Source organism: Suncus etruscus, chromosome 18, assembly GCF_024139225.1.
Source record: "Suncus etruscus isolate mSunEtr1 chromosome 18, mSunEtr1.pri.cur, whole genome shotgun sequence".
Classification (NCBI taxonomy): domain Eukaryota; kingdom Metazoa; phylum Chordata; class Mammalia; order Eulipotyphla; family Soricidae; genus Suncus; species Suncus etruscus.
The window spans coordinates 36,978,558-37,001,029 of record NC_064865.1 but is presented as its reverse complement, the minus strand read 5'-3'; the positions used below and the strand labels follow the sequence as shown (position 1 = coordinate 37,001,029).

Sequence of the window (22,472 nt, the reverse complement as noted above, 5' to 3'; positions counted from 1 at the left end):
ACCAGCAGTTGCAGCTCCCAGCTGGTCTCTGAGTGCAAGAGCGAACACGGGAGCTGGATGCCCTTAGCGACTTAAAATAGCACCAAGAGGGGCCGAAGAGATAGCACAGCGGTAGGACGTTTGCCTTGCACACAACTGATTCAGGACAGAGGATGGTTCGAATCCTGGCATCCCATATGGTCACCCGAGCTTGCCAGGAGCGATTTCTGAGCACAGAGCCAGGAGTAACCCTTGAGTGTCGCCGAGTGTGACCCCACAAAACCAAAAAACCAAAACCCAAAACAGAGCTTTGCCCACCTCTCCAGGTCCTTTCCGAGCTCTTTCCCGGCTCAAAAGTAATTCCCCGCCTAGAAGGGCGACGGGGCTATATTAAATCTCCTCTAGTGACGCAAATAGTTGCTTGGCAGATTAGGCCCGCAGAGGTTGTCCCGGAGAGGCGGGGTTTGGAGGTGCTAAACTCCGAAAAGCGCGCATCTGCACTGCTAAGGCGAGGGAGGGATGGAGGCCTGGCAGGTGGCACCCTGCTAGTGGGTGGCTTCAAGGAAGTGAGAACCCCGAAACCGGAGCGACCCTAGGGCGAGCCACATCAAAAGTGTCCAAAACGGCCGGCTCCCTCCTAGTGTCCCTTACTCAGTCTGCGGGGTTCAGTACCTTGTGATCGATGGCCCCTGGCCCCTCCAGATTGAGCCCCCCACGCACTTCTATCTTTCCCCCCACTTCCATAAAGTGATGCTAATGCGACAATCCTCTTCCTCACCCCGACACAAAACTGCTCCAGCTTCTTGCCTTGCCCCTTTCCTGACTATGCCTCCAAGGATGTCCTTGCAAGTTGGGGGGCCTCGTGCGCTCTAGACCCGGGGCGCTTTGGAAGCCCCCACTCCATCTCTTCTATCTCCTGTCTCCTCCTTTCTTCAGACCCTGAATGACCCACTATATCCTCAACCTCCCTGAAGACTGAAGCAGCGCAGCCGGCCGCCCCACAACATCACATTTCGGGTCCCCAGACACCCACTGGCAGGGGGATGTGGAGGAAAAAAAATTCTGGTTCCTCCCCTTAAGGGCTTTCGCTTTCACTTCCTCAGATCCGCGGGTGCGAGCGATCATGGCGCTGCAGGCGGTGTGCGGGGCCCCCGGTGCGCTGCGGGGCCGCCTGGCTCTCCCAGACGAGGACGATGAGGGTCGCTCGGACCCTGGACACTACAGCTTCTCGCTGCGATCTCCGGAGCTCGCCATCCCGCGGGGGCTGCAGGTCCGGACCGTCCGGGAATCTCGAGGGAGGCGGGCACGGAGCGGGCCAGGCAGGGGTGGGTTGGGGAGGGCTGGAACCCAGAGAAGCTGGGCGCAAAGGACGGGCTGACCTCCGAGGTGGATAACATGCAACCCAGAGGCAAAGGGTGCAGGGGGCTCCCATAGGAAAATCAGAGACTTTTCTGCCCTTTCTCCACCCCAAGCAAACCACAATGACATTTTAGGGGGGTGGGGGAGAGGAGCTGGAAGTGGGAGCCTGTCCTGGGGCAGAGGGGCTGTGCCTTGAGTTGGAAACCTATGGGCATTGCAGGTCAGCCTCTCTGGCCACTGATGTACCTGCCTAGATCACTCTGTCTGTAAAACTCTTTCAATCACAAGCCTGTTGTGAAGGTGAAAGGAACTATGATTTGGAACCAACTTTGGTTGGTGAGGGCAGCATTTCAGGGCTGGGCAGAATTTCAGATCTATTGCACTGATCAAACTAACAGGATGGCGAGCCTTATCTTTCCCTGGGCGCTCATTTTCTAGGAAGGGGCCAATTCTGATGATCTGTTTCAGTGATTGAGAAGTGGTGTGTTTTCTGTAGAGCGCCTCTGCTCCCCTAGGCTCCCAAATCCTTTGCCAGGAGTCTCTCTTGCTGTACAGATTTCATTCCTCTATCTTGTGGGTCGCTTTAGCCCACAGATTTCCTCCAATCTCTGGGCGGGAGAGGAGAAAGCAACGTGCAGATCCAGATGGCCCACGGCACTACCACGCTGGCCTTCAAGTTCCAGCACGGGGTGATTGTGGCGGTGGATTCTCGAGCCTCTGCGGGGAATTACATCGGTGAGTGTGGCCCTGCATAGTGGGAGCTGGAGGGGACCTGGGATCCTTCTCTCAGCAGAGGCCTGGGTACCCTCATCAAAGCCAAAGAGTCCTTCATTTAGGAGTGGAGTAGGGAGAACGCTGTGGGGGCAATTGCCCGCCTTTCTCAAAAATCGCCATCTTCTTCTTCCAGCCACCTTAAGAGTGAATAAGGTGATCGAGATCAACCCATACCTGCTGGGCACCATGTCTGGGTGTGCTGCAGACTGTCAGTATTGGGAACGGCTGCTGGCCAAGGAATGCAGGTAGTCCTGGTCTGGTCTCCCTCCTAAGTTGTGTTCAAATCTTGGATCATTCATACATTGCTTCTCACTCTTCCCCCTGGGCTAACACGATCTCAGGGCTAATGCAGTAGTATTTCACAAAGTAATCCTTTGTGTGCACTCTCTCTTTCTCTTACACACACACACACACACACACACACACACACACACACACACACACACACACACACACACACACACACACACACACACACACACACCCTCCTGCTAATGAACCAGATTACTCAGAAAGTTATTTAGCAAAGCATCCTCCATCTCGTTGGATCGTTTTGTGATTAGAGACAAATCATCTTTGATTTGTAGGTCTTCAAACAAACAAACAAGCAAGCAACAAATAAACAAACAAACCCCCAAATGATTCCTTTCAAATACTCATTTTCTAATAATTTTCTGCCAAGAGGGTCTCTCAGTTCTAGCCTTCTCTCACCGCATCTTCACTCTCCTCTCTGCCCTGTCCTCACCCAGGCTTTACTACCTGCGGAATGGGGAGCGAATCTCCGTGTCAGCGGCTTCCAAGTTGCTCTCCAACATGATGTGCCAGTACCGGGGAATGGGCCTCTCCATGGGCAGCATGATCTGTGGCTGGGACAAGAAGGTGGGTGCTCACCCTTCTCCATTCTTCATCCCCCATGAGTGTGCCCTTTCTGCTTTGTACACTCCCAATTTCCTCCATTTTCGTCTGACATTTTGTGTATAGACAGATCTCTCTGTTCCAGAAGATCCTCAGACTATTTCTTGGTTTAGATATCTGTAGGCAACCACATGAGTTGTGTCTCTGTTTCATAAGCATGTCACATTTGACAAAACATTTGGTTCTGGGGGCCAGGGAGATAGTATAGCAGGTAGGACACTTGTTTCTCCTGTGGCCAACTTGGTTTTGAATCCCAGCACCCCATAGGATTCCCTGAGTCTATTAGGAGTGATCCCTGAGTATAGAGGCAAGAGTAAACTTTGAGCACCATCATGTGTGATCCCCAAACAAATCCCCCCCAAATAGCTGATTCCAACCAAGTTTTATTTTTCTTCTTGTAATTTATAGAGTTTTGTAGTTTGTACCAAAGTGCTGTCCTAGTTCAAATGTTCCTGTATTCATTTTCACTTTTATGTTCACTGTTTTATGGTTCTCAACCTCAAGTTTACATTTTTATTAACATCTCTTTCTCCAATGCTAACCTGGAAATACAACTTTCTCATACCCCATAGGGTCCTGGACTCTACTATGTAGATGACAATGGAACCCGACTATCAGGAAAAATGTTCTCCACTGGGAGTGGGAACACTTATGCTTATGGGGTTATGGATAGTGGCTATAGGCATAACCTTAGCCCGGAAGAGGCCTATGACCTAGGTCGCCGGGCCATTGTCCACGCTACCCATCGGGACAGCTATTCTGGAGGCGTTGTCAACAGTAAGCAGTTCTTCCCAGTGGCAGGGAAGGAGGGTTTAAGAGTGGGGAACTTGGGGAGACAGAGTGGCGGGGAAATTTTCAGAGTCCAAAGTGGGTCATTAGCTTCCTAACAGTAAGGGCTCTGAGGGCTTTGAGTGTGAGGGCTGTTGTCACTTCATTAACAGGAAGTTGCTAAAGTTTCAGGTGACTCCATGTTTGTCTCATCTATCCACAGTGTACCACATGAAGGAAGACGGTTGGGTCAAAGTGGAAAGTACTGACGTCAGTGAGCTGATGCACCAATATCGAGAGGCCAAGCAGTAACAGCCCTGGCGATTGGATAGCCTCACTTAGGAAGGCTTGGCTAACTCAGGGACGGGGCAGAGAGCCCCAGAGAAAGGGACCTAATCTGAGCCCTGATGTGGAGACCAACAGAGTGGGGACTGGAGTGGTTCACTCTTGTGTGTTCATTATTTTACAAGCATTCTTACCATCCTTCCCCGACTTTCTGGGTGCTTCAGGGAGCACAATAAAGATGGTTATAAATGTCTTTGTGTGTGACTGAGTGAATGTGAGGCTGTGATTATTTCCAGGGTGGGAAGCAGAAAATCCAGGGAGGCTTTTCTTGAAAATAGATTCAAGTCCTGTCCTACTCAACAAGACCTTGCCAAATATGTCTCCTAGTTTTTCTTCCACTTTTGTGTCTCCAGGACCCCAGAAAGGCTGTTAGGGTGGGCAGTTACATATATTGTAATTTAAATCAGGGGCCTTTCTATGAGAATATAATCTGGAGGCATGGTGGGGATCCATTATGCGTTGCCTGGGTGTCTGGAAGGACACCTGGAATTAAAGCTGGATGAAACTGGATTAAACTATAACGAGAAGAGTTCTACCTCACATATATGAAGCAATTACAAGCATTAAATCACTAATCTCAAATAACTCTTTGGAGATATTGGATATTGGAAGCAAAGATAAACATTAGAGATCTAGTTTCATGATGTGTCACGCTCAATTGCAAGACGACAGAACTATAATTGAAAAGGAAGAGGGGAGAAGGAATCCATGAAGTGAGGGCAGATTAGGAAAAGGGAAACAGAATGATAAGTTTTTTGAGTCTTTGGGAACTGCAGGAAGGAGCATGGAGAATAATTACCTCTTGAAGTGGGGCTGGTCTAAGGAAGAGCTTGAACTGGGAAGCACCGGGCATGAAGCTTATTTTCATTAGGGAGAGAAGAGATCTTTAAAATCCTGAAATGGCAGTTTTTTTTTTGTATTTTGTTTTGTTTTGTTTTTGGGGCACATTGGACAGTGCTCAGGAGTTTCTCTTGGCTCTGTGCTCAGGAATCACTCCTGGCAGCTGGGTGGGTGGGGGGACCATATTGGACCACATGAATTGCTGAGGATAGAACCCTGGTAGGCTGCCTGCAAAGCAAGAACCCTACGAGGTGTGTTATCGCTCTGGTCCCTAATTACTATTCTAATCAGTATTATCCAGACTAAGGAATAAAGTCCATTTTCCTCATATGCCATACTAAACTACTCACAACAGAATTTGGAGCAATATTTCACAGACATCTGAACCTGTGCTCTTCTGCTCCAGGTGCTAGGTTTGGGAATGTCAGACCAAGATAAAGAGTTAGGGTCTTCTCAATTCAAAAATCTGTAAGTAAAAATCCACTAGCGTCCTGGCGAGGCTGTTGTATTCACTTTAAGAGAGATCCTGCGTGTTTCTTCGTATCTGGCAGTTTTTAGTTACAGTTCCACAACTAGTTCTGGAATGTTTGGTAAGCTCAAGATAGTCAGAGCTGAAGGTCAGCAAGTATCTTTCTTTCTTTCTTTCTTTCTTTCTTTCTTTCTTTCTTTCTTTCTTTCTTTCTTTCTTTCTTTCTTTCTTTCTTTCTTTCTTTCTTTCTTTCTTTCTTTCTTTCTTTCTTTCTTTCTTTCTTTCTTTCTTTCTTTCTTTCTTTCTTTCTTTCTTTCTTTCTTTCTTTCTTTCTTTTTCTTTCTCTTTTCTTTCTTTTTTGAGATTTATTCATATTTTTTTTATTTAAACAACTTTATTACATACATGATTGTGTTTGGGTTTCAGTCATGTAAAGAACACCACCCATCACCAGTGCAACATTCCCATCACCAATGTCCCAAATCTCCCTCCTCCCCACCCAACCCCCGCCTGTACTCTAGACAGGCTTTCTGTTTCCCTCGTACATTCTCATTATTAGGATAGTTCAAAACGTAGTTATTTCTCTAACTAAACTCATCCCTGTTTGTGGTGAGCTTCCTGAGGTGAGCTGGAACTTCCAGCTCTTTTCTCTTTTGTGTCTGAAAGTTATTATTGCAAGAATGTCTTTCATTTTTCTTAAAACCCATAGATGAGTGAGACCATTCTGCGTCTTTCTCTCTCTGACTTATTTCACTTAGCATAATAGATTTTTCTTTCTTTCTTTCTTTCTTTCTTTCTTTCTTTCTTTCTTTCTTTCTTTCTTTCTTTCTTTCTTTCTTTCTTTCTTTCTTTCTTTCTTTCTTTCTTTCTTTCTTTCTTTCTTTCTTTCTTTCTTTCTTTCTTTCTTTCTTTCTTCTTCTTTCTTCTTCTTCTTCCTTCCTTCCTTCCTTCCTTCCTTCCTTCCTTCCTTCCTTCCTTCCTTCCTTCCTTCCTTCCTTCCTTCCTTCTTTCTTTCTTTCTTTCTTTCTTTCTTTCTTTCTTTCTTTCTTTCTTTCTTTCTTTCTTTCTTTCTTTCTTTCTTTCTTTCTTTCTTTCTTTCTTTCTTTCTTTCTTTCTTTCTTCCTTCCTTCCTTCCTTCCTTCTCTCTCTCTCTCTCTTTCTTTCTCTCTCTCTTTCTTTCTTTCTTTCTTTCTTTCTTTCTTTCTTTCTTTCTTTCTTTCTTTCTTTCTTTCTTTCTTTCTTTCTTTCTTTCTTTCTTTCTTTCTTTCTTTCCCCTCCCCTCCCCTCCCCCTCCCCTCCCCTCCCCTCCCCCTCCCCTCCCCTCCCCTCCCCTCCCTCTCCTCTCCTCCTCCTCTCCTCTCTCTCCTCTCCTCTCCTCTCCTCTCCTCTCCTCTCCTCTCCTCTCCTCTCCTCTCCTCTCCTCTCCTCTCCTCTCCTCTCCTCTCCTCTCCTCTCCTCTCCTCTCCTCTCCCTCCTCTCCCCTCCCCTCCCCTCCCCTCCCCTCCCTTTTCTTTTTCTGCACTCAAGGCAAACACTTTCTCTCCGGCCCCCAAGGCATGTTTTCGACTACAAAGTACACCATCCTTGAAAAACTAGATACTTAGTAATGGACAGGAGCGGTGGCACAAGCGGCAGGGCGTTTGCCTTGCATGCACTAACCTAGGATGGACTGCGGTTCGATCCCCGGGGCGTCCCATATGGTCCTCCAAGCCAGCAGCGATTTCTAAGCGCATAACCAGGAGTAACCCCTGAGCGTCACCGAGTGTGGCACTCTTCCCCCCAAAATAAAAGAAAAGCTAGCTACTCAGTAACAGTGTATTGCTTTAGAGAAAGACTTAGAACAGTTAGAGCCGCAGTCTTGCATCAGCGGGTTTCGGGCGTCCCCTGCTGGCCGCTTCGCCCCAGAACCTCTTCTGGGAATCGAAAGTGGAAGCCGCGGACCCGGGAACCGTCGGCGGAAGACGCTTCGGGGAGCAGTGCGGGGCTTTTTCTGAGCTCAGAACTCAATTCAGAACCGAAAGGTCCAGGCACGGACTCACGGTGAGTGCACACTGGGGGAAACCGGGGGCGAGAGCAGAGCCGTCTCCCCGCCGGCCACCTGTCCTCCGAGTAGGTCCTTTGGGGGGAACCCTGGACTCCTTGGGCGGTGCAGGAAGGAGCGGGAGAAACTTGGAACATTTATTTATTTATTTATTTTTGCTCTTGGGCCACAGCCGGAGGTGCTAGCTAGGCATTTGCCCACGGCTGTGCTCAGTGATCTCTCTCCTGGAGGTGCTTGGTGGGGGGGACCATATGGGGTGCTGGGAGCAAACTTGGGGTGAGCATGGAAGGCCTGTGCCCTCCTGCTGCTCTATCGCTCTGGCTCCTAAAGTGTGTGTGTGTGTGTGTGTGTGTGTGTGTGTGTGTGTGTGTGTGTGTGTGAGAGAGAGAGAGAGAGAGAGACACACACACACAGACAGACAGACAGAGACAGACAGACAGAGACAGACAGACAGAGACACACACAGAGAGAGACAGAGAGAGACAGAGAGAGATCACTTAGGATTCTGATTAAATTTGTCAAAAATAGGATGGGGTGAGTGTGTGTGTGTGTGTGTGTGTGTGTGTGTGTGTGTGTGTGTGTGTGTGTGTGTGTGTGTACATGCCTATCAGCACCCAACTCATCACGGACCCTTTGGGGTAAGAGAGGATGAAAGAGAAGCAGACGGACGGGATGGGGGTGCAGAGAGTCCCCTGGCAGGGGGCAGGAGAATGGGGACCTGCTGGACTGGATTCTACAATCTCTCCCTCATTGCCCTCGACAGCGCCATGCAGCTCTCGGACGCGAGACCCTGGGCCCTCCTGCTGCTGGCGGACTCGGCTTTCCTTTGGCTGCTGCGACGGACGCCGGCCGCTCTGCTTCCTGGGGGCCTGGGGGGCCTGTGGCTGGAGGGAGCCCTGAGACTCGCGGGCCTGTGGGGGCTGCTCAGGCTGCGAGGGCCGCTGGGGCTATCGGGGTCATTGCCGCCCCTACTCTGCCTGCAGACGCCCCTATTCGTGTCCCTGCGGACTCTGGTCGGGGGGTCCCTGGGCGCGCCCCCTCTCAGGGTGGCCGAGGCCTCTTGGCCCTGGCTGCTTCTGGGGTACGGGGCTGCGGGGCTGGGCTGGGCCGTGTGGGCCGTGCTGAGCCCTCCAGGAGCCCCCAAAGAACAAGAGCTGGGCCAGGAGAAGAACAACAGAGACCTGATGTGGAGGCTGCTGAAGCTCTCCAGGCCCGACCTGCCCTTCCTCCTGGCCGCCCTCCTCTTCCTTGTTTTGGCTGTACTGGGTGAGTGCCCAACGGGCTTGTGATGGGAGGCGGGAAAACCCCAAGAACCAGTACAGTCACGTCCGTGTTTGTGTCTCTGCAGGGGAGACACTGATCCCTCACTATACTGGGCGTGTGATTGACATCCTGGGAGGAGATTTTGACCCCGAGGCCTTCGCCAGCGCCATCTTTTTCATGTCACTCTTCTCCGTTGGGAGGTAGGTGATGGGGCACCAAGGTGAGACCCCCAAATCTTCGCAGGGTATCTCACCACCCTACCCTTCATTCCAAACCCTTTTGTATGTACAAAGCACCGATTCCGGTTGCTTGTTCTGAGGCCTCACCCAGTGGTGCTCAGGGTTTACTTCTGGCTCTGGGCTCAGGGATTCCTCCTGGTGGTGCTTGGAGGATCAGATGCCAAAGAGATGAAACTAGGGGAGGGCAGGGGCTGGGCAACCAACTCTGAAATGAAAACACACATCTATCTTTTTTTCAAATTCCCCACTTGTATTTTGTGAGTTTCAACGATATAATGTACAATAATACCTTTTACCAGCATACATTTCCCACCACCAATGTCCCCAATTTCTCTTCGATCCTCCCCACTGCCTACCTCTGGGGCAGACCCCCACTCCTTTATTTCTTCCCATTTTAGACAGTGTGCTGTGCAATATTGTTACTGAGGGGCATCATAACTTTTAGTTTATCTCCTTTCAGCACCCAATTCTTGTCCTCTTCTAGCATTTTCAAAATTTATATTCCATCGAATGAAAGTAATAGGGCTCTAATCTAGTCCTGCTGCATGCCTTACCCATTGTACTATTTCTCCAGTCTCACAAAAGTGAACCTCTAATTGACCAATCCACTGCTTAAAAAATGTTCTGAACTATTTGTATCACTCAACATTAGAATAAAGTCTTGCCAATGATTCATTTCTTCAGGTGACTCTTATGAATTCCTTTCTACTTTTAATCCACTGCCTCTGGACAACTTTCCTCTTCTCTAGACCCTTCTTTATGAACTTCCTTCTGACTCACTCTATGATCTATTTTTGTTTTGGGGCCATGCTTAGGTATTGTTCCTGGCTTATTGCTTGTAGGTTGCTCCAGGAGGTCCTGGGGTGGGGGTGGGGGCCAGGTCTTGTTGGTGATTGTACCCAGGCCTCTGCATACAAAGTCAGTTCACCAATTTTTTTAGTTCTCTTGGCTGTCAGTTCATTGATCTTTTTCCTGGGTCAGATTGATTGCCCAAAGGCCTTGCATACAGCATGCCCAGGTTTGATCCCGATATAACATGATCCCTCAGCACTGCCAGGAGTGACACTGAGCACAGAATAGCTCCTGAGCTCTGCCCAATGTAATCCTCAAACAAGCAATAAAGGAAGACTGTTCCTATTGGCTAACTCAGTTCATCTCTGCAGACTCCCAGCACCCCTTTTCCATGCTCAGACACAGTATTATAATCTGTTCCTTCCTTGACAACTCCCACAGAACATTGTTTCACACCCCACATACCTGGAGCTTAAATGCAATATTCTCTCCTGACTTCTTATTTTCTGCCATGAAACTATCACTATAAGGCTTCAACCATGCGAACACTTGAGGCCTTTCTTGTATTCTCATGCTCTCATTTCCTATTGTTAGAATGTTTCTCCTTGGGTCTGAGAAAAGTGCACTTGTCTTGCATTTATGAGGCCTGGATTCAGTCACTGGAACTGTCATAAAAATAAATAAACAAGCAGCTTTCTCCCATGGCTTCCTTTCCTTCATTCCAATGATGGTTAAGTCATCATTGTAAGTCTGTACCTATCTAGATTTGTAATAGAAACCCATATTTTGTAAAATACCTGTTTCTATGCTTTCACATTTTTCCCTTTAAGTTTTAAAATTGTTATATAAATACATTTAGTTTTTCAAATAAGAATTCTCTAACTCTAGGGACAGTAGAGATTAGGAACAGTATGACTAAGGGCTTTGGAGAGGGGAAGACTGAAACTGTACAACTTTTTGCTATAGTTAAAACAAAGCAGTGTGTGTGTCAGAGAGGGAAAGGGATTTGGGGATGGGGTGGAAAGAGAGAGAGACCTGGGGAGAGGAGAAGCCTGGAAGGATAACACCAAAAAAAGGTGGAGTCAGAAGCCAGCCTGAGGCTATTTTTTTTTTACTTCTGCTGTCTTCTTCCTTTGTAAAGAGCTTCATAAGCAGTTCTGAATTTGTTATGATTTTGTTCTCACACCCAGCTCAAATATTCTCTTTTCCTTCCTCTGCTTTTTCCTGTCTTTCCTCTGTCCCTCTTTTGCTTGATAACTCTCTTCTTTCATTCACCTTGTGCTTTCTTCCTTGCTTCTCTCCCTTGTCCCCTCCATTTCTGCCTCTCTGACCCCTTCACCAACCAACCCACTGTCTCTTTCCTGCCCATAGCTCTGTGTTTGCTGGCTGCAGAGGAAGTTTCTTTCTTATGGTTATGTCCAGAGTCAACTTGAGGGTCCGGGAGCAGCTTTTCTCCTCCCTTCTGCACCAGGATCTCGGTTTCTTCCAGGACACTAAGACAGGTGAGGCCTGGAGTGCAGGTCTGGGATCTGCCCCATTCCCTAACTTGCCTTGCCCCGTAATTTCCTTCCGTGCATACCCAATGTCTCCTGTGCCATGGCACCAGGGCTTGAATCATCTTTCTCTCTTGAGCACAGGGTAGTGATTACCACAGACTCTGTATGTTAGGGAGGGTGTTGGGAGGAAGGTCTGAGGGAGTTTGGGGAGGTTCTATGCCACACATGGTCATCTCATCTGTTCTGTTCTTTCCAGGGGAGCTGAATTCTAGGCTGAACTCAGACACCTCTCTCATGAGCCGATGGCTCCCTTTGAATGCCAATGTGCTCTTGCGTAGCCTGGTGAAAGTGGTGGGACTGTACAGCTTCATGCTCAGCCTGTCACCACGACTCACACTCCTCTCCATGTTGGAAGTACCACTCATGATAGCCGCTGAGAAGGTCTACAATGTCCGCCGTCAGGTATATCCTAATGTTGGGTCACTCCAGGGAAGCACTGAACTCCCCAGGGGCTCTGATGGCTTTAGAGAGTTCCCCTGGGATGATGTTGGAGAGGGTTAGGTGGAATGAGGGTAAAAACACATTTTTCTCCCCTCCTAGAGGTTGGGAGAGAATAAGTGTCCATCCTTGTGTGGAAAATTCTGCGGTTCGCTGATTGGCTGGTTTCCTGGAGGCTGCTGCCTGCAGTTTGCAGTATTCATCATGTTTGTGTTTGTGCCAACCCTGGAGTGAACAGGTTGGCAGCAAGAAGCATTGTACAAGAAACTAGACAGAATTACAGGAGAAAGTGTGTTTCGGCCAGGGGGTGTTGAGCAGCATTTTGGATCTTACTGAGCCACCTAAGCTTCTAGGTCTCTGCTGCTTTTTCTACTACTTTTATTATTAGCCAGAGTTTAATATAAATCACCTGAGATTTAGGTTTGACGTAATTAAGGGTACTTGTGCTAATTAACTCATAAAAGGTGAAAGGAAAAAGGAAAATATGATTTTATAGGTATATGATGACACACCCTAGTCTCAAAGATTTTCCCACCAAAGATTAAAAATGAGATCTTAGAGGAAGTTAGGTAATGGGTGCTGCCTTCTGTGATTAGCAGGAGAAATTGAACAGCATATGGAGAAAGGGACACATGCCAGAATCTGAACATCTGTATGTCTACTGTCTCCTTCCAATATTCATTTCATTGCAGCAAAATATACATAGCATCAGACATATGGTTTCTGAGGTATTAAGCACATAAGAACGTTCTTTTTACTATGCAACCACCACACCAACCACTCCAGAATGTATTTCATTTTCTCCAAACTGAAAACCCAGGGCAATGAAGCACTAGCTTCATATCTGCCTCCCCTTGGGCCTGGTAGCCACTGTTCTACTTCTTCTTTTTTTTTTTTTTTTTTTTTTTTTTTGGTTTTTGGGCCACACTTGGCAGTGCTCAGGGTTTACTCCTGGATGTCTGCTCAGAAATAGCTCCTGGCGGGCACGGGGGATCCATATGGGACACCGGGATTCGAACCAACCACCTTTGGTCCTGGATCGGCTGCTTGCAAGGCAAACGCTGTTGTGCTATCTCTCCGGGCTCTACTGTTCTACTTCTGCCTCCAGTTTGCCTTCATTAGACATATCATGTGATGAGATCATCTGTCTTTACTTTTGTGACTGACTTATTCCATGAAGTATAATCTCTTCAGGGCTCATCCCTATCGTGGCATAAATCAGAATTTTCTTCCTTGCGAAGGCTAAATGTTACTCTATTGACACACAGGCCTAATTTGTTTATTCATTTGTCTATGAATGGATTTTTTGGGCAATTGTGAATAACAATGGTACTATAAACCTGGTGTACAAATATCTGTGGGAGTCTTCACTTTAAAAAAATTTTTTTTTATATCTCCTTGGACAGAGAATTGCTGAATCATATGGCAATTTTATTTTGAATACTTTGAAAAGAATCTATACTTTTTCCCCATCACAACTGCATAATTTTACACTCGCACCAAAAATATACAAGCATTTCAGTTTCCATGTCCTTCTTCATCACTTGTTATTTGCGTGTATGTGAAGTAAAAGATTTTTTTGGGGGGGAATTATGAGAAAGGAAGAAAAGATAAAGAAGGAGAGAGAAAGAGAGAGAGAGCGAGAGCGCCAGAGAGCCAGTAAGATAAAGGAAAATAGGGCCCGGAGAGATAGCACAGCGGTGTTTGCCTTGCAATCAGCCGATCCAAGGACCAAAGGTGGTTGGTTCGAATCCCGGTGTCCCATATGGTCCCCTGGGCTTGCCAGGAGCTATTTCTGAGCAGACAGCCAGGAGTGACCCCTGAGCAATGCCGGGTGTGGCCCAAAAACCAAAAAAAAAAAAAAGATAAAGGAAAATAAATTATGTTTTTTGAGCTAGAATGCAGGTAACTCCAGAATGTAGTGGGCCTATTTTCTTGTTTTTATAACCAGTCATCTGCCTGATTCCAGCCCCAGGTGAATGAATCTGAAGCAGGGGCAAGGATTAAGAAAAGAAGATAGAGATAATAGAGAAAAACTTGGGGTTAGGGGCCCCCAGCCTTGTGGACTGAGTGCCCTAACTATGCTACAATAGGAATAAACATTAAACAATAGGATATTTATTGTTCAGAAATAATCTTAGGAAGAAGGGCAGATAATAGACAAATTCCTCTCTAATGCTAACTAAGCCTAAGGGGGTTTTACATTTCTAAGGGAATGAATGTTTGAGAAAAGAGGAAGCTAAGGTAAAAATTTTGAATATTGTCTTCCTCCCCAGGGTTGACAGATAAAAGATTTAATACAGGACTCCCACATGAAGGGCATCCCATGTGGCCACCAGCGGTCCAGTAATTCACATTAAGTGTCCTCAGATCTTAATCTGCACGTGGACTATCAACTCTCTAGCTAAACTTGTTCATTTCTTGAATGTCTACATATCTGACAGTCAACCTAGTGTTTGTAAGGTTGACAGCTTATTTTGAAAGTTTTGTTTTGCATTTTCCTGATAGGAGATATTGAGCATTTTTAATGTGCATTTTAAATATAATTATTTAAATATAGAAAAAGCCATATCTAGTCAAATCCTTGCTGATACAAAAATAGCATTTATTTTTAAATTAGTGAGTTCTTTATATATTTTGGCCATTTGCCCTTTATCAGATGAATGCTTTGTTTTCTGTTCTCTGGACTACCTTTCCCTCTATTAATATAATCTTTTGATCCTTGAAAGTTTTAAATTTGATGATGTCCAAGCTCTTCTTTTGCTGGTGTCTGTGGTTCTGGTGTCTTATTCAAGAAATCATTGCCAAACTCAGGTCAACATTCCCTTATTTTCTTTTTTTTTTTTTTTTGGATTTTGGGCCATACCCTGTGACGCTCAGGGGTTACTCCTGGCTATGCGCTCAGAAGTTGCTCCTGGCTTCTTGGGGGACCATATGGGACGCCGGGGGATCAAACCGCGGTCCGTCCTAGGCTAGCGCAGGCAAGGCAGGCACCTTACCTCCAGCGCCACCGCCCGGCCCCAACATTCCCTTATTTTCATCTAATATTTTTCTCTCCTTCCTTCCTTCCTTCTTTTTTTCCTTCCCTTTTCCTTCCTTCCTTCCTTCCTTCCTTCCTTCCTTCCTTCCTTCCTTCCTTCCTTCCTTCCTTCCTTCCTTCCTTCCTTCCTTCCTTCCTTCCTTCCTTCCTCCCTCCCTCCCTCCCTCCCTCCCTCCCTCCCTCCCTCCCTCCCTCCCTCCCTCCCTCTCATTGTTTCATTGTTTTTTCTTTTATTTGATCAGGGAGGAGGAGTTTAAAAGGGCCATACCATAGTGCTTAGGAATTACTCCTGGCTCTTTGATCAGGGATCATTTCTGGCAGGGGGACCTTTTGTAGTGCCAGGAACCAGACCTCATACCCTACTTTCCGTACTACCTATCTAGTTCTATCTGTATATTATGGCTTTAGCTCTGATCTTCAGAGTTTTAACTGATTCCAAATCACTTCTCCACCTTTTATAACTAACTGTGGTCCTGTAGGAAAATTTCCCCTTTTATCATATGTCTGACACCAGGGATGGTAGGAATGATTTCAAATACAAGTTTTAAAAAGCAAGAGTCTTAATAAAGCAAGTGTCTTCCTTCATCACCATCAGTGAGAACTCACTGTTTTTCCTCCCTTCTTCACTCTATCAATTCTGTTGGGAGGGAAGGCACAGAAGCTGGAAAGAGATAGCCTGATATATTTTCTGTCTCGGAGAGAGCATGGTGAGGACTGGCACAAGCAGGGTCTGCTGTCCTGTGCTCAGTCTTCCCCTTTCACTCCCCACCCCACCCCACTTTTCCAGGCGTTGCTTCAGAAGATCCAGGATGCAGTGGCCAAGGCTGGGCAGGTGGTGCGGGAGGCAGTCGGCGGGCTGCCGACGGTGCGCAGTTTTGGGGCAGAAGAGCTGGAAGTGTGTCGCTACCGGGAGGCTCTGGAACGATGCCGGCAGCTGTGGTGGCAGAGAGACTGGGAACGGGCCCTCTACCTGCTCTTGCGGAGGGTGAGAGGCTGGGGAAGGGCTAGGGACGGCCAGGAAGGGGGAGACGACTCTTTCTTATCCTTGCCTCTCCTCCCCTTTCCAGGTGTTACAGCTGGGGGTGCACGTGCTGATGCTGAACTGTGGGCTGAGGCAAATTTTGGCAGGGGACCTCACCCAAGGCGGGCTGCTCTCCTTCCTCCTCTACCAGGAGGGTGTGGGTCAATATGTGCATGTAAGTAGAACCTGCTGCTCATTGGTTTCCTCTCTGATCTTCTGGGCCTAGAGCTTTTGTTTGTTTCTTCCCTTAAAAATACAGAACAAGGGCCCGGAGAGATAACACAGCGGTGTTTGTCTTGCAAGCAGCCGATCCAGGACCAAAGGTGGTTGGTTCGAATCCCGGTGTCCCATATGGTCCCCTGTGCCTGCCAGGAGCTATTTCTGAGCAGGCAGCCAGGAGTAACCCCTGAGCACTGCCGAGTGTGGCCCAAAACCAAAAAAAAAAAAAAAAAAAAAAAAACAGAACAAGGGGGGCAGGAGCTGTGGCGCAAGCTGCAGGGCATTTACCTGGCATGCGCTAACTTAGGATGGACCACGCTTCGAACACACCCCCCCCCCCCATGCATCCCATATGGTCCCCAAGCCAGGAGCGATTTCTGAGCGAATAGCCAGGAGTAACCCCTAAGCATCACCAGTGTGGCCCAGAAACCAAAACCAAAACAAAATAAAAAGAAACAGAACAAGGGACTGGAGCCATAGCACAGCGGTAAGATGTTTGCTTTGCACGTGGCCTACCTGGGAAAAACTCCGGTTCCATCCCGAGTCCTATATGGTTCCCCAATTGGAACGATTTCTGAGCGCAGAGCCTGGAGTAACCTCTGAGCACTGCCAGGTGTGGTCCAAAACTCACCCCCCAAAAAAAAAATCAGAACAGGGGCCATACAGAACCATACATAGTTCAGCAAGTAGGATGTTTGCCTTATACCTGGGTTTGATCCTTGGCATCACTAATGAGTCCCAAGAGCCCCTCCAGGAATGATTCCTGAACACAGAGCCAGGAGTAAGCCCCAAGCAAAATCAGTGTGATCCTCCAAATAAACACAACTAGAAAGCAAAACAAACCATCTCTTAGGGGTGTTTTTTGTTTGTTTGGTTTTGACCCACATTTGGCAGTATGCAGGCCTTACTCCTGGCTTTATGTTCAGGGATCATTCCTGGTAGGGTTCAGCTGACAAAATATGGGTTTATCTCTCCTGCCCTGCAACTCATTTTGTTGAGATTTTCACATACATGCAAAAAAGAGATACATGATAATAAACCTTTGTGTACTCACTGCCTGTCTTCTATTTTTTGAGGGGAGGGACACACCTAGATTGCCCAAAATTTACTCTTGACTCTGTGCTCAGTATCATTCCTGGAAGTATTGGGAGATCCTCAGGGGTAGAAGTGAGGTCAGTTGTTTATAAGGCAAGCCCCTTATCCCTGGCTTATCTCTCTTGTAAGTGTCCCCTTCCCTTGTTTTATTTTTTTTTCTATTGGGTCATATCCGGGGGTACTCAGGAATTCCTAGCTCTGTGCTCAGAAATCACTCCTGGCAGTCTCAGGAGAACATTGGGATCCCAGGGATCCAATCTGGGTTGGCTGTGTGCAAGGCAAGTGTCCTACCTACTGTCCTACTTCTTCACTCCCCCTATTTTAATAGTAATCAGCTTATTGCCAGCATAATTATATTATGTCTCGTGTGTGTGTGTGTGTGTGTGTGTGTGTGTGTGTGTGTGTGTGTGTTGTTTTTTGGTCCACATCTGGTGGTGCTCAGGATTACTCTTGGCTTTGCTCTCAGAAATTACTCCTGTAGACTTGAGGGACCATCTGAGATACCAGGGATTGAGCCTAGGTCAGCTATGTGCACGGAAAATGCTCTACTCATTGTGTTATTGCTCCAGCCCAGTCTACCATTTATTTTGAAGCAAATCCAAGATATTCACTTACACGTATTTCAGTACGTATCTCTAAAATGTAAATATTGAAATCAACCACACAGCCTAAAAATCAATAATCACCAAAATGTATCATGTGCAGCAGCAAATGGCCAAATTTCCACTTTGCACTCATGCCTTGTAACATACATCTCTCTTTTTCATACGGTTATCTGTGGTAGGTAGCATCAACCACTGATGACCAGTAAGTACCTTGATCCATCAAACTAACACCAGGGCTTGGCTCCACTTTCAACTGTACCCATTTGCACAGTTAGGGCAGAGAACGTCACTCAAATTTAGGGAGAAGCATGACTGAAGTGGCACATGTGGGGTGGGTGGCATGGCTGGGGGAGTGGCTTCTGGTGGATGTACATATGATGATCTTCTATTCCTGTTTTCCAGACCCTGGTATACATGTGTGGGGACATGCTGAGCAATGTAGGGGCTGCTGAGAAGGTGTTTCAATACCTGGACAGACAACCAAAGCTGCCTCCTCCTGGCACACTGGCCCCTTCCTCTCTGCAGGGCCGGGTTCAATTCCAAGATGTCTCCTTTGCTTATCCCAGTCGCCCTGACCAGCCTGTGCTCAAGGTGCCTATAAGAAACTGGGTGGGAGAACTAGTCTCTTGCTCTTTGCTGTTATGCCTGGCCAGACCTTCTGGCCTCTAGATCATTTGTCTCTAAAGGGCTCATCTCACCTCTGATAGGATGAGAAGGGCTAGGTTCCCCTAACTCTTGCCCTGCATTTTTAGGGGCTGACGTTCACCCTACATCCTGGCCAGGTGACGGCACTGGTGGGGCCCAATGGGTCCGGGAAGAGCACAGTGGCTGCACTGCTGCAGAATCTGTACCAGCCCACGGCCGGCCAGCTGTTGTTGGACGGGGAACCCCTTTCCCAATATGAGCACCGTTACCTGCACAAACAGGTGGGTGGGAGGAGAAAGAGGGTCAGGAGGGGAAGAAGTAGCAGGTGCAAAGAGAGCAGTTATGAGGGAGATGGGCAGGGAGAGGGGAGGTGCCTGGTGTGGGGCTCACACACAGTTTCTGCCCCCCTCACCTCTTCATAGGTGACTGTGGTCGGGCAGGAGCCTGTGCTCTTCTCTGGCTCTGTGAGGGACAACATCACCTATGGGCTGAAATGCTGCAGTGATAAAGAGGTCATGACTGCTGCCAAGGCTGCCAAAGCTGACGAGTTCATTGAAGAGATGGAGCATGGACTGAACACAGGTGTCCTGGGCAGAAAGACATTGGGTTTACTCTTGGAACGAGGGTTGTGTCTCTATAATTCTCTGGTTCCCTAGGCTTTCACTTTCCTCCTTACCCCACTTTGTAGCTGATGATCTGCTGGAGCCTGTTTCTAGCAGGGGTCTCAAACTCAATTTACCTGCGGGCCGCTGGAGGCAAAGTCGGGGTGGTCCTTGAGTGCAAAGTCAGTAGTAAGCCTTGAACATTGGGGGGTGTGACCCAAACAACTAAAACAAAACAAAACAAAACAAAAAAAGATTCCTCTAGGGCAGGGCCACAAAATGTTGTATGGAGGGCCACAAATGGCTCTCGGGCCGCGAGTTTGAGATCCCTGCTAGTCTCTAGGCTACAGACTTGAAGGCTCATACCTCTTCATCAGGTCTCATATCATCCCTCACACTAACTCACTATGCCTCACACCAAGTCTCATATCAGGCCTAGTACTTCTTTACTAGGGCTCATACCAGGCCTCACACCTCTTCAGGAGGCCTCATACTAGGCCTTACACCTTCTCACTACACCTCACAACAGGCCTCACACAAGACTCATATCAGGCCTCACACCTTCTCACCAGGCCTCACACTAGGGCTTACACTGTCTCAGTAGGGTTCACAGCAGCCCTCATACCAATTTACTATGCCTGACAGAATCTTCATACCAGGCCTCATACTTCTTCACTAGGCCTCATACCAGGCTTCACACATCACCAGGTCTCACATTGGTCATTTCGCGCCTCCTCACTTGGCTTCTCAGTAGGTTTCACACCAGGCTTAGCATCTCCACATGCCAGGTTTTACACCTCACTAGGCCACATGCCTCCTAACTGGATGACGTGGGAAGTTCCTTTGTGCACAGCCCTGCTCTTGGACAGGATGTTATCACTGTTGCTCATGTGTGTGAATTCGGGTCTTTCTCTCCTTTCCTCAGATGTAGGGGAGAAAGGGAGCCAGTTGGCTGCGGGACAGAAACAACGTCTAGCCATTGCACGGGCCCTTGTTCGGGACCCACGAGTTCTCATCCTAGATGAAGCCACCAGTGCCCTGGACGTCCAGTGTGAACAGGCTGTAAGTACTGCGGCTGCGGCAGATGGCAGGAGTTGGGTGTAGAGGGACCTGAGGGCCTGAATTGGGTAATGAGGGGGTAAATGGCATCTTTGGTAGTTTAGGGCATCTGCTCCTTCTCAGGAGGAGTCATAGAGAATACGGTGATATGGTGATGTGACATCCCCTTGTGCTGGTCCCTCAGGATACTGCGCATACTTGGCTCCAAAAGTACAGCTAAGAGAGCCAGGCAGGGTGGATCCATAACTTCTGCTTCCCTGTTTGTCCTTTACAACATGAGCCAATGCTCAATTATATGGGGACTTGGTATTGAACTGTTCTCATCATCTCATCATTGTGGTCGTCCCTTGCAGCTGCAGGACTGGATGTCCAGTGGGGACCGGACGGTGCTGGTGATTGCACACCGGCTGAAGACCATCCAGAGTGCTGACCAGGTCCTCGTGCTGAAGCAGGGAGAGCTGCAGGAACAGACACAGCTCCTGGAGGGCGACGACCTCTACTCTCGCCTGGTGCAGCAGCTACAGACCTGAGGTGACAGGTCACTGTCACTTGGTCTAGGACACTTCTACTTGGAGTCTCTTGAGGCATGTCCTTGATTGTGGTTTCTGAAGCTGGAGGCATCATGAACCTTTGATCAGCCTGAGCATAACTGCATGTGTGTGTGTGTGTGTGTGTGTGTGTGTGTGTGTGTGTGTGTGTGTGTGTGTTGGGGGTGTGTGGTGTGTGAAGCTGGACTGTCTGTGTCCAAGACCCTTTTATCTGTGTTCAGCAGCTTTCCTTGGTGCTTAGGTGTTAACTGTGTCAAAATAAATATATATATTAAAATAGGTTTTTGTGTTTATTTATGACTAAACACATTAATTTGAGAAAATAAATTAACCTTTGTCTTACTTCTTGGAATAATCAACCTGACTATTTATTTTTTATTTATTTATTTATTTATTTATTTATTTATTTATTTATTTATTTATTTATTTATTTAGGCTTTTGGGTCATCTGGCAATGCTCAGACTTACTCCTGGCTCTGTCCTCAGATCGTTCCTAATGAATCACAGTATATGGATGCCAGGAACCTAACTGGGACTGGCCTTGTACAAGGCAAGTGCCCTACCTTTTGTACTCTCTCTTCAGCCCCAAAGTGATTTTTTTTTGTTAATGTTCTTTCTGTTAGTCAGCCAATCTGACACAAATATTTATGACTGTATCATTCTGTTTCCTTCCCTAACCCCACCTGTGTCTGACAACTTTGGGGTAAAATGAGGGATGAAGGGACAAAAACATAGTTCCTTAAATAATGGCATGACTAAAGCAGCACTAATAGGTACCATTAGTAATTTTAATATGATCAAGAACTATGCTAAGCGTTTTTCTTCTATTAATATATTTAATTCTTTTTTTTTTTTTTTTTTGGTTTTTGAGTCATACCCAGCGGTGCTCAGGGGTTACTCCTGGCTGTCTGCTCAGAAATAGCTCCTGGCAGGCACGGGGGACCATATGGGACACCGGGATTCGAACCAACCACCTTAGGTTCTGGATTGGCTGCTTGCAAGGCAAGCATCGCTGTGCTATCTCTCCGGGCCCAATATATTTAATTCTTACTTTGAGCCCTATGAGCTTAGCTACCCATATATATATATATATATATATATATATATATATATATATATATATATATATATATATATATATATATATATATATATATATATATATATAAATATCGTATTTGCCGGCGTATAAGACGACTTTTGAAACGAAAGAAGTCAACCGAAAATCTGGAGTCATCTTATATGCCAAGTATGTCCTGAAAAACGTCTCGATATGCCGCTAAATGAAAATCATCTGGATATTGCCATGAAACGAATTTTCCAATTCAATCCTGCACCAATCACTGCAAGGCTTCTCGGACCGCCTCTCTAACTCGGCCAATCCAAGCAGGCTTTTGATGCATGCAAATTAGACAATGTTCTGTACCCTAATCTACACTGTCAAAAGCCTGCTTAGATTGGCCAGAGTCAGAGAGGAAGTCTATTACAGTATACCCTTTGAACCTTTGCTTGTTGTGATTGGCTTACTGTGGTACATACAGTTGCAGCACAGGAACGTTCTGTCTTATACAGCGAATATAGGCCTAAACCTATGTTTTAACTGTAAAATTAGGGGGTCGTCTTATACGCTGGCAAATACGGTATTTATTTTTATTGTGGTCAAAGTGAATTACAAATCTTTTACAGTAATATTTAAGTCACATAGTGACAATGAATGAGGGGCATTCCCACCACCAATGTTGCCCTTTTTCCACCTCTGTTCCCAGCATGCATCCCACATCTCCCCCCCCCACCCCCGTAATGCTAGTGAAACTGTTCCCCCCTTGTACAGCTTGTTGTAGATTGTATATCGATACTGTT

At 47.1% G+C, this 22,472-nt stretch overlaps 2 protein-coding genes across 2 annotated transcripts; both read left to right on the top strand.

Annotated features, from left to right (window-relative positions):
• Nucleotides 1-447: 447 nt before the first annotated feature.
• Nucleotides 448-4,338, top strand: PSMB8 (proteasome 20S subunit beta 8). Its single transcript, XM_049764709.1, has 7 exons — nucleotides 448-474; nucleotides 1,075-1,249; nucleotides 1,926-2,073; nucleotides 2,246-2,357; nucleotides 2,862-2,991; nucleotides 3,600-3,804; nucleotides 4,019-4,338. The coding sequence occupies exons 2-7, from the start codon at nucleotides 1,103-1,105 to the stop codon at nucleotides 4,105-4,107; spliced, it is 831 nt and encodes a 276-aa protein (XP_049620666.1). The 5' UTR covers nucleotides 448-474; nucleotides 1,075-1,102; the 3' UTR covers nucleotides 4,108-4,338.
• Nucleotides 4,339-8,257: 3,919 nt separating this feature from the next.
• TAP2 (transporter 2, ATP binding cassette subfamily B member) lies at nucleotides 8,258-20,595 on the top strand. The gene is made up of 11 exons (XM_049764686.1): nucleotides 8,258-8,756; nucleotides 8,839-8,953; nucleotides 11,156-11,286; nucleotides 11,537-11,742; nucleotides 15,606-15,803; nucleotides 15,886-16,014; nucleotides 18,161-18,349; nucleotides 18,511-18,684; nucleotides 18,826-18,985; nucleotides 19,931-20,067; nucleotides 20,418-20,595. Exons 1-11 carry the CDS (start codon nucleotides 8,258-8,260, stop codon nucleotides 20,592-20,594), a joined length of 2,115 nt encoding a protein of 704 aa, XP_049620643.1. The 3' UTR covers nucleotide 20,595.
• The last annotated feature ends 1,877 nt before the right edge of the window (nucleotides 20,596-22,472 follow it).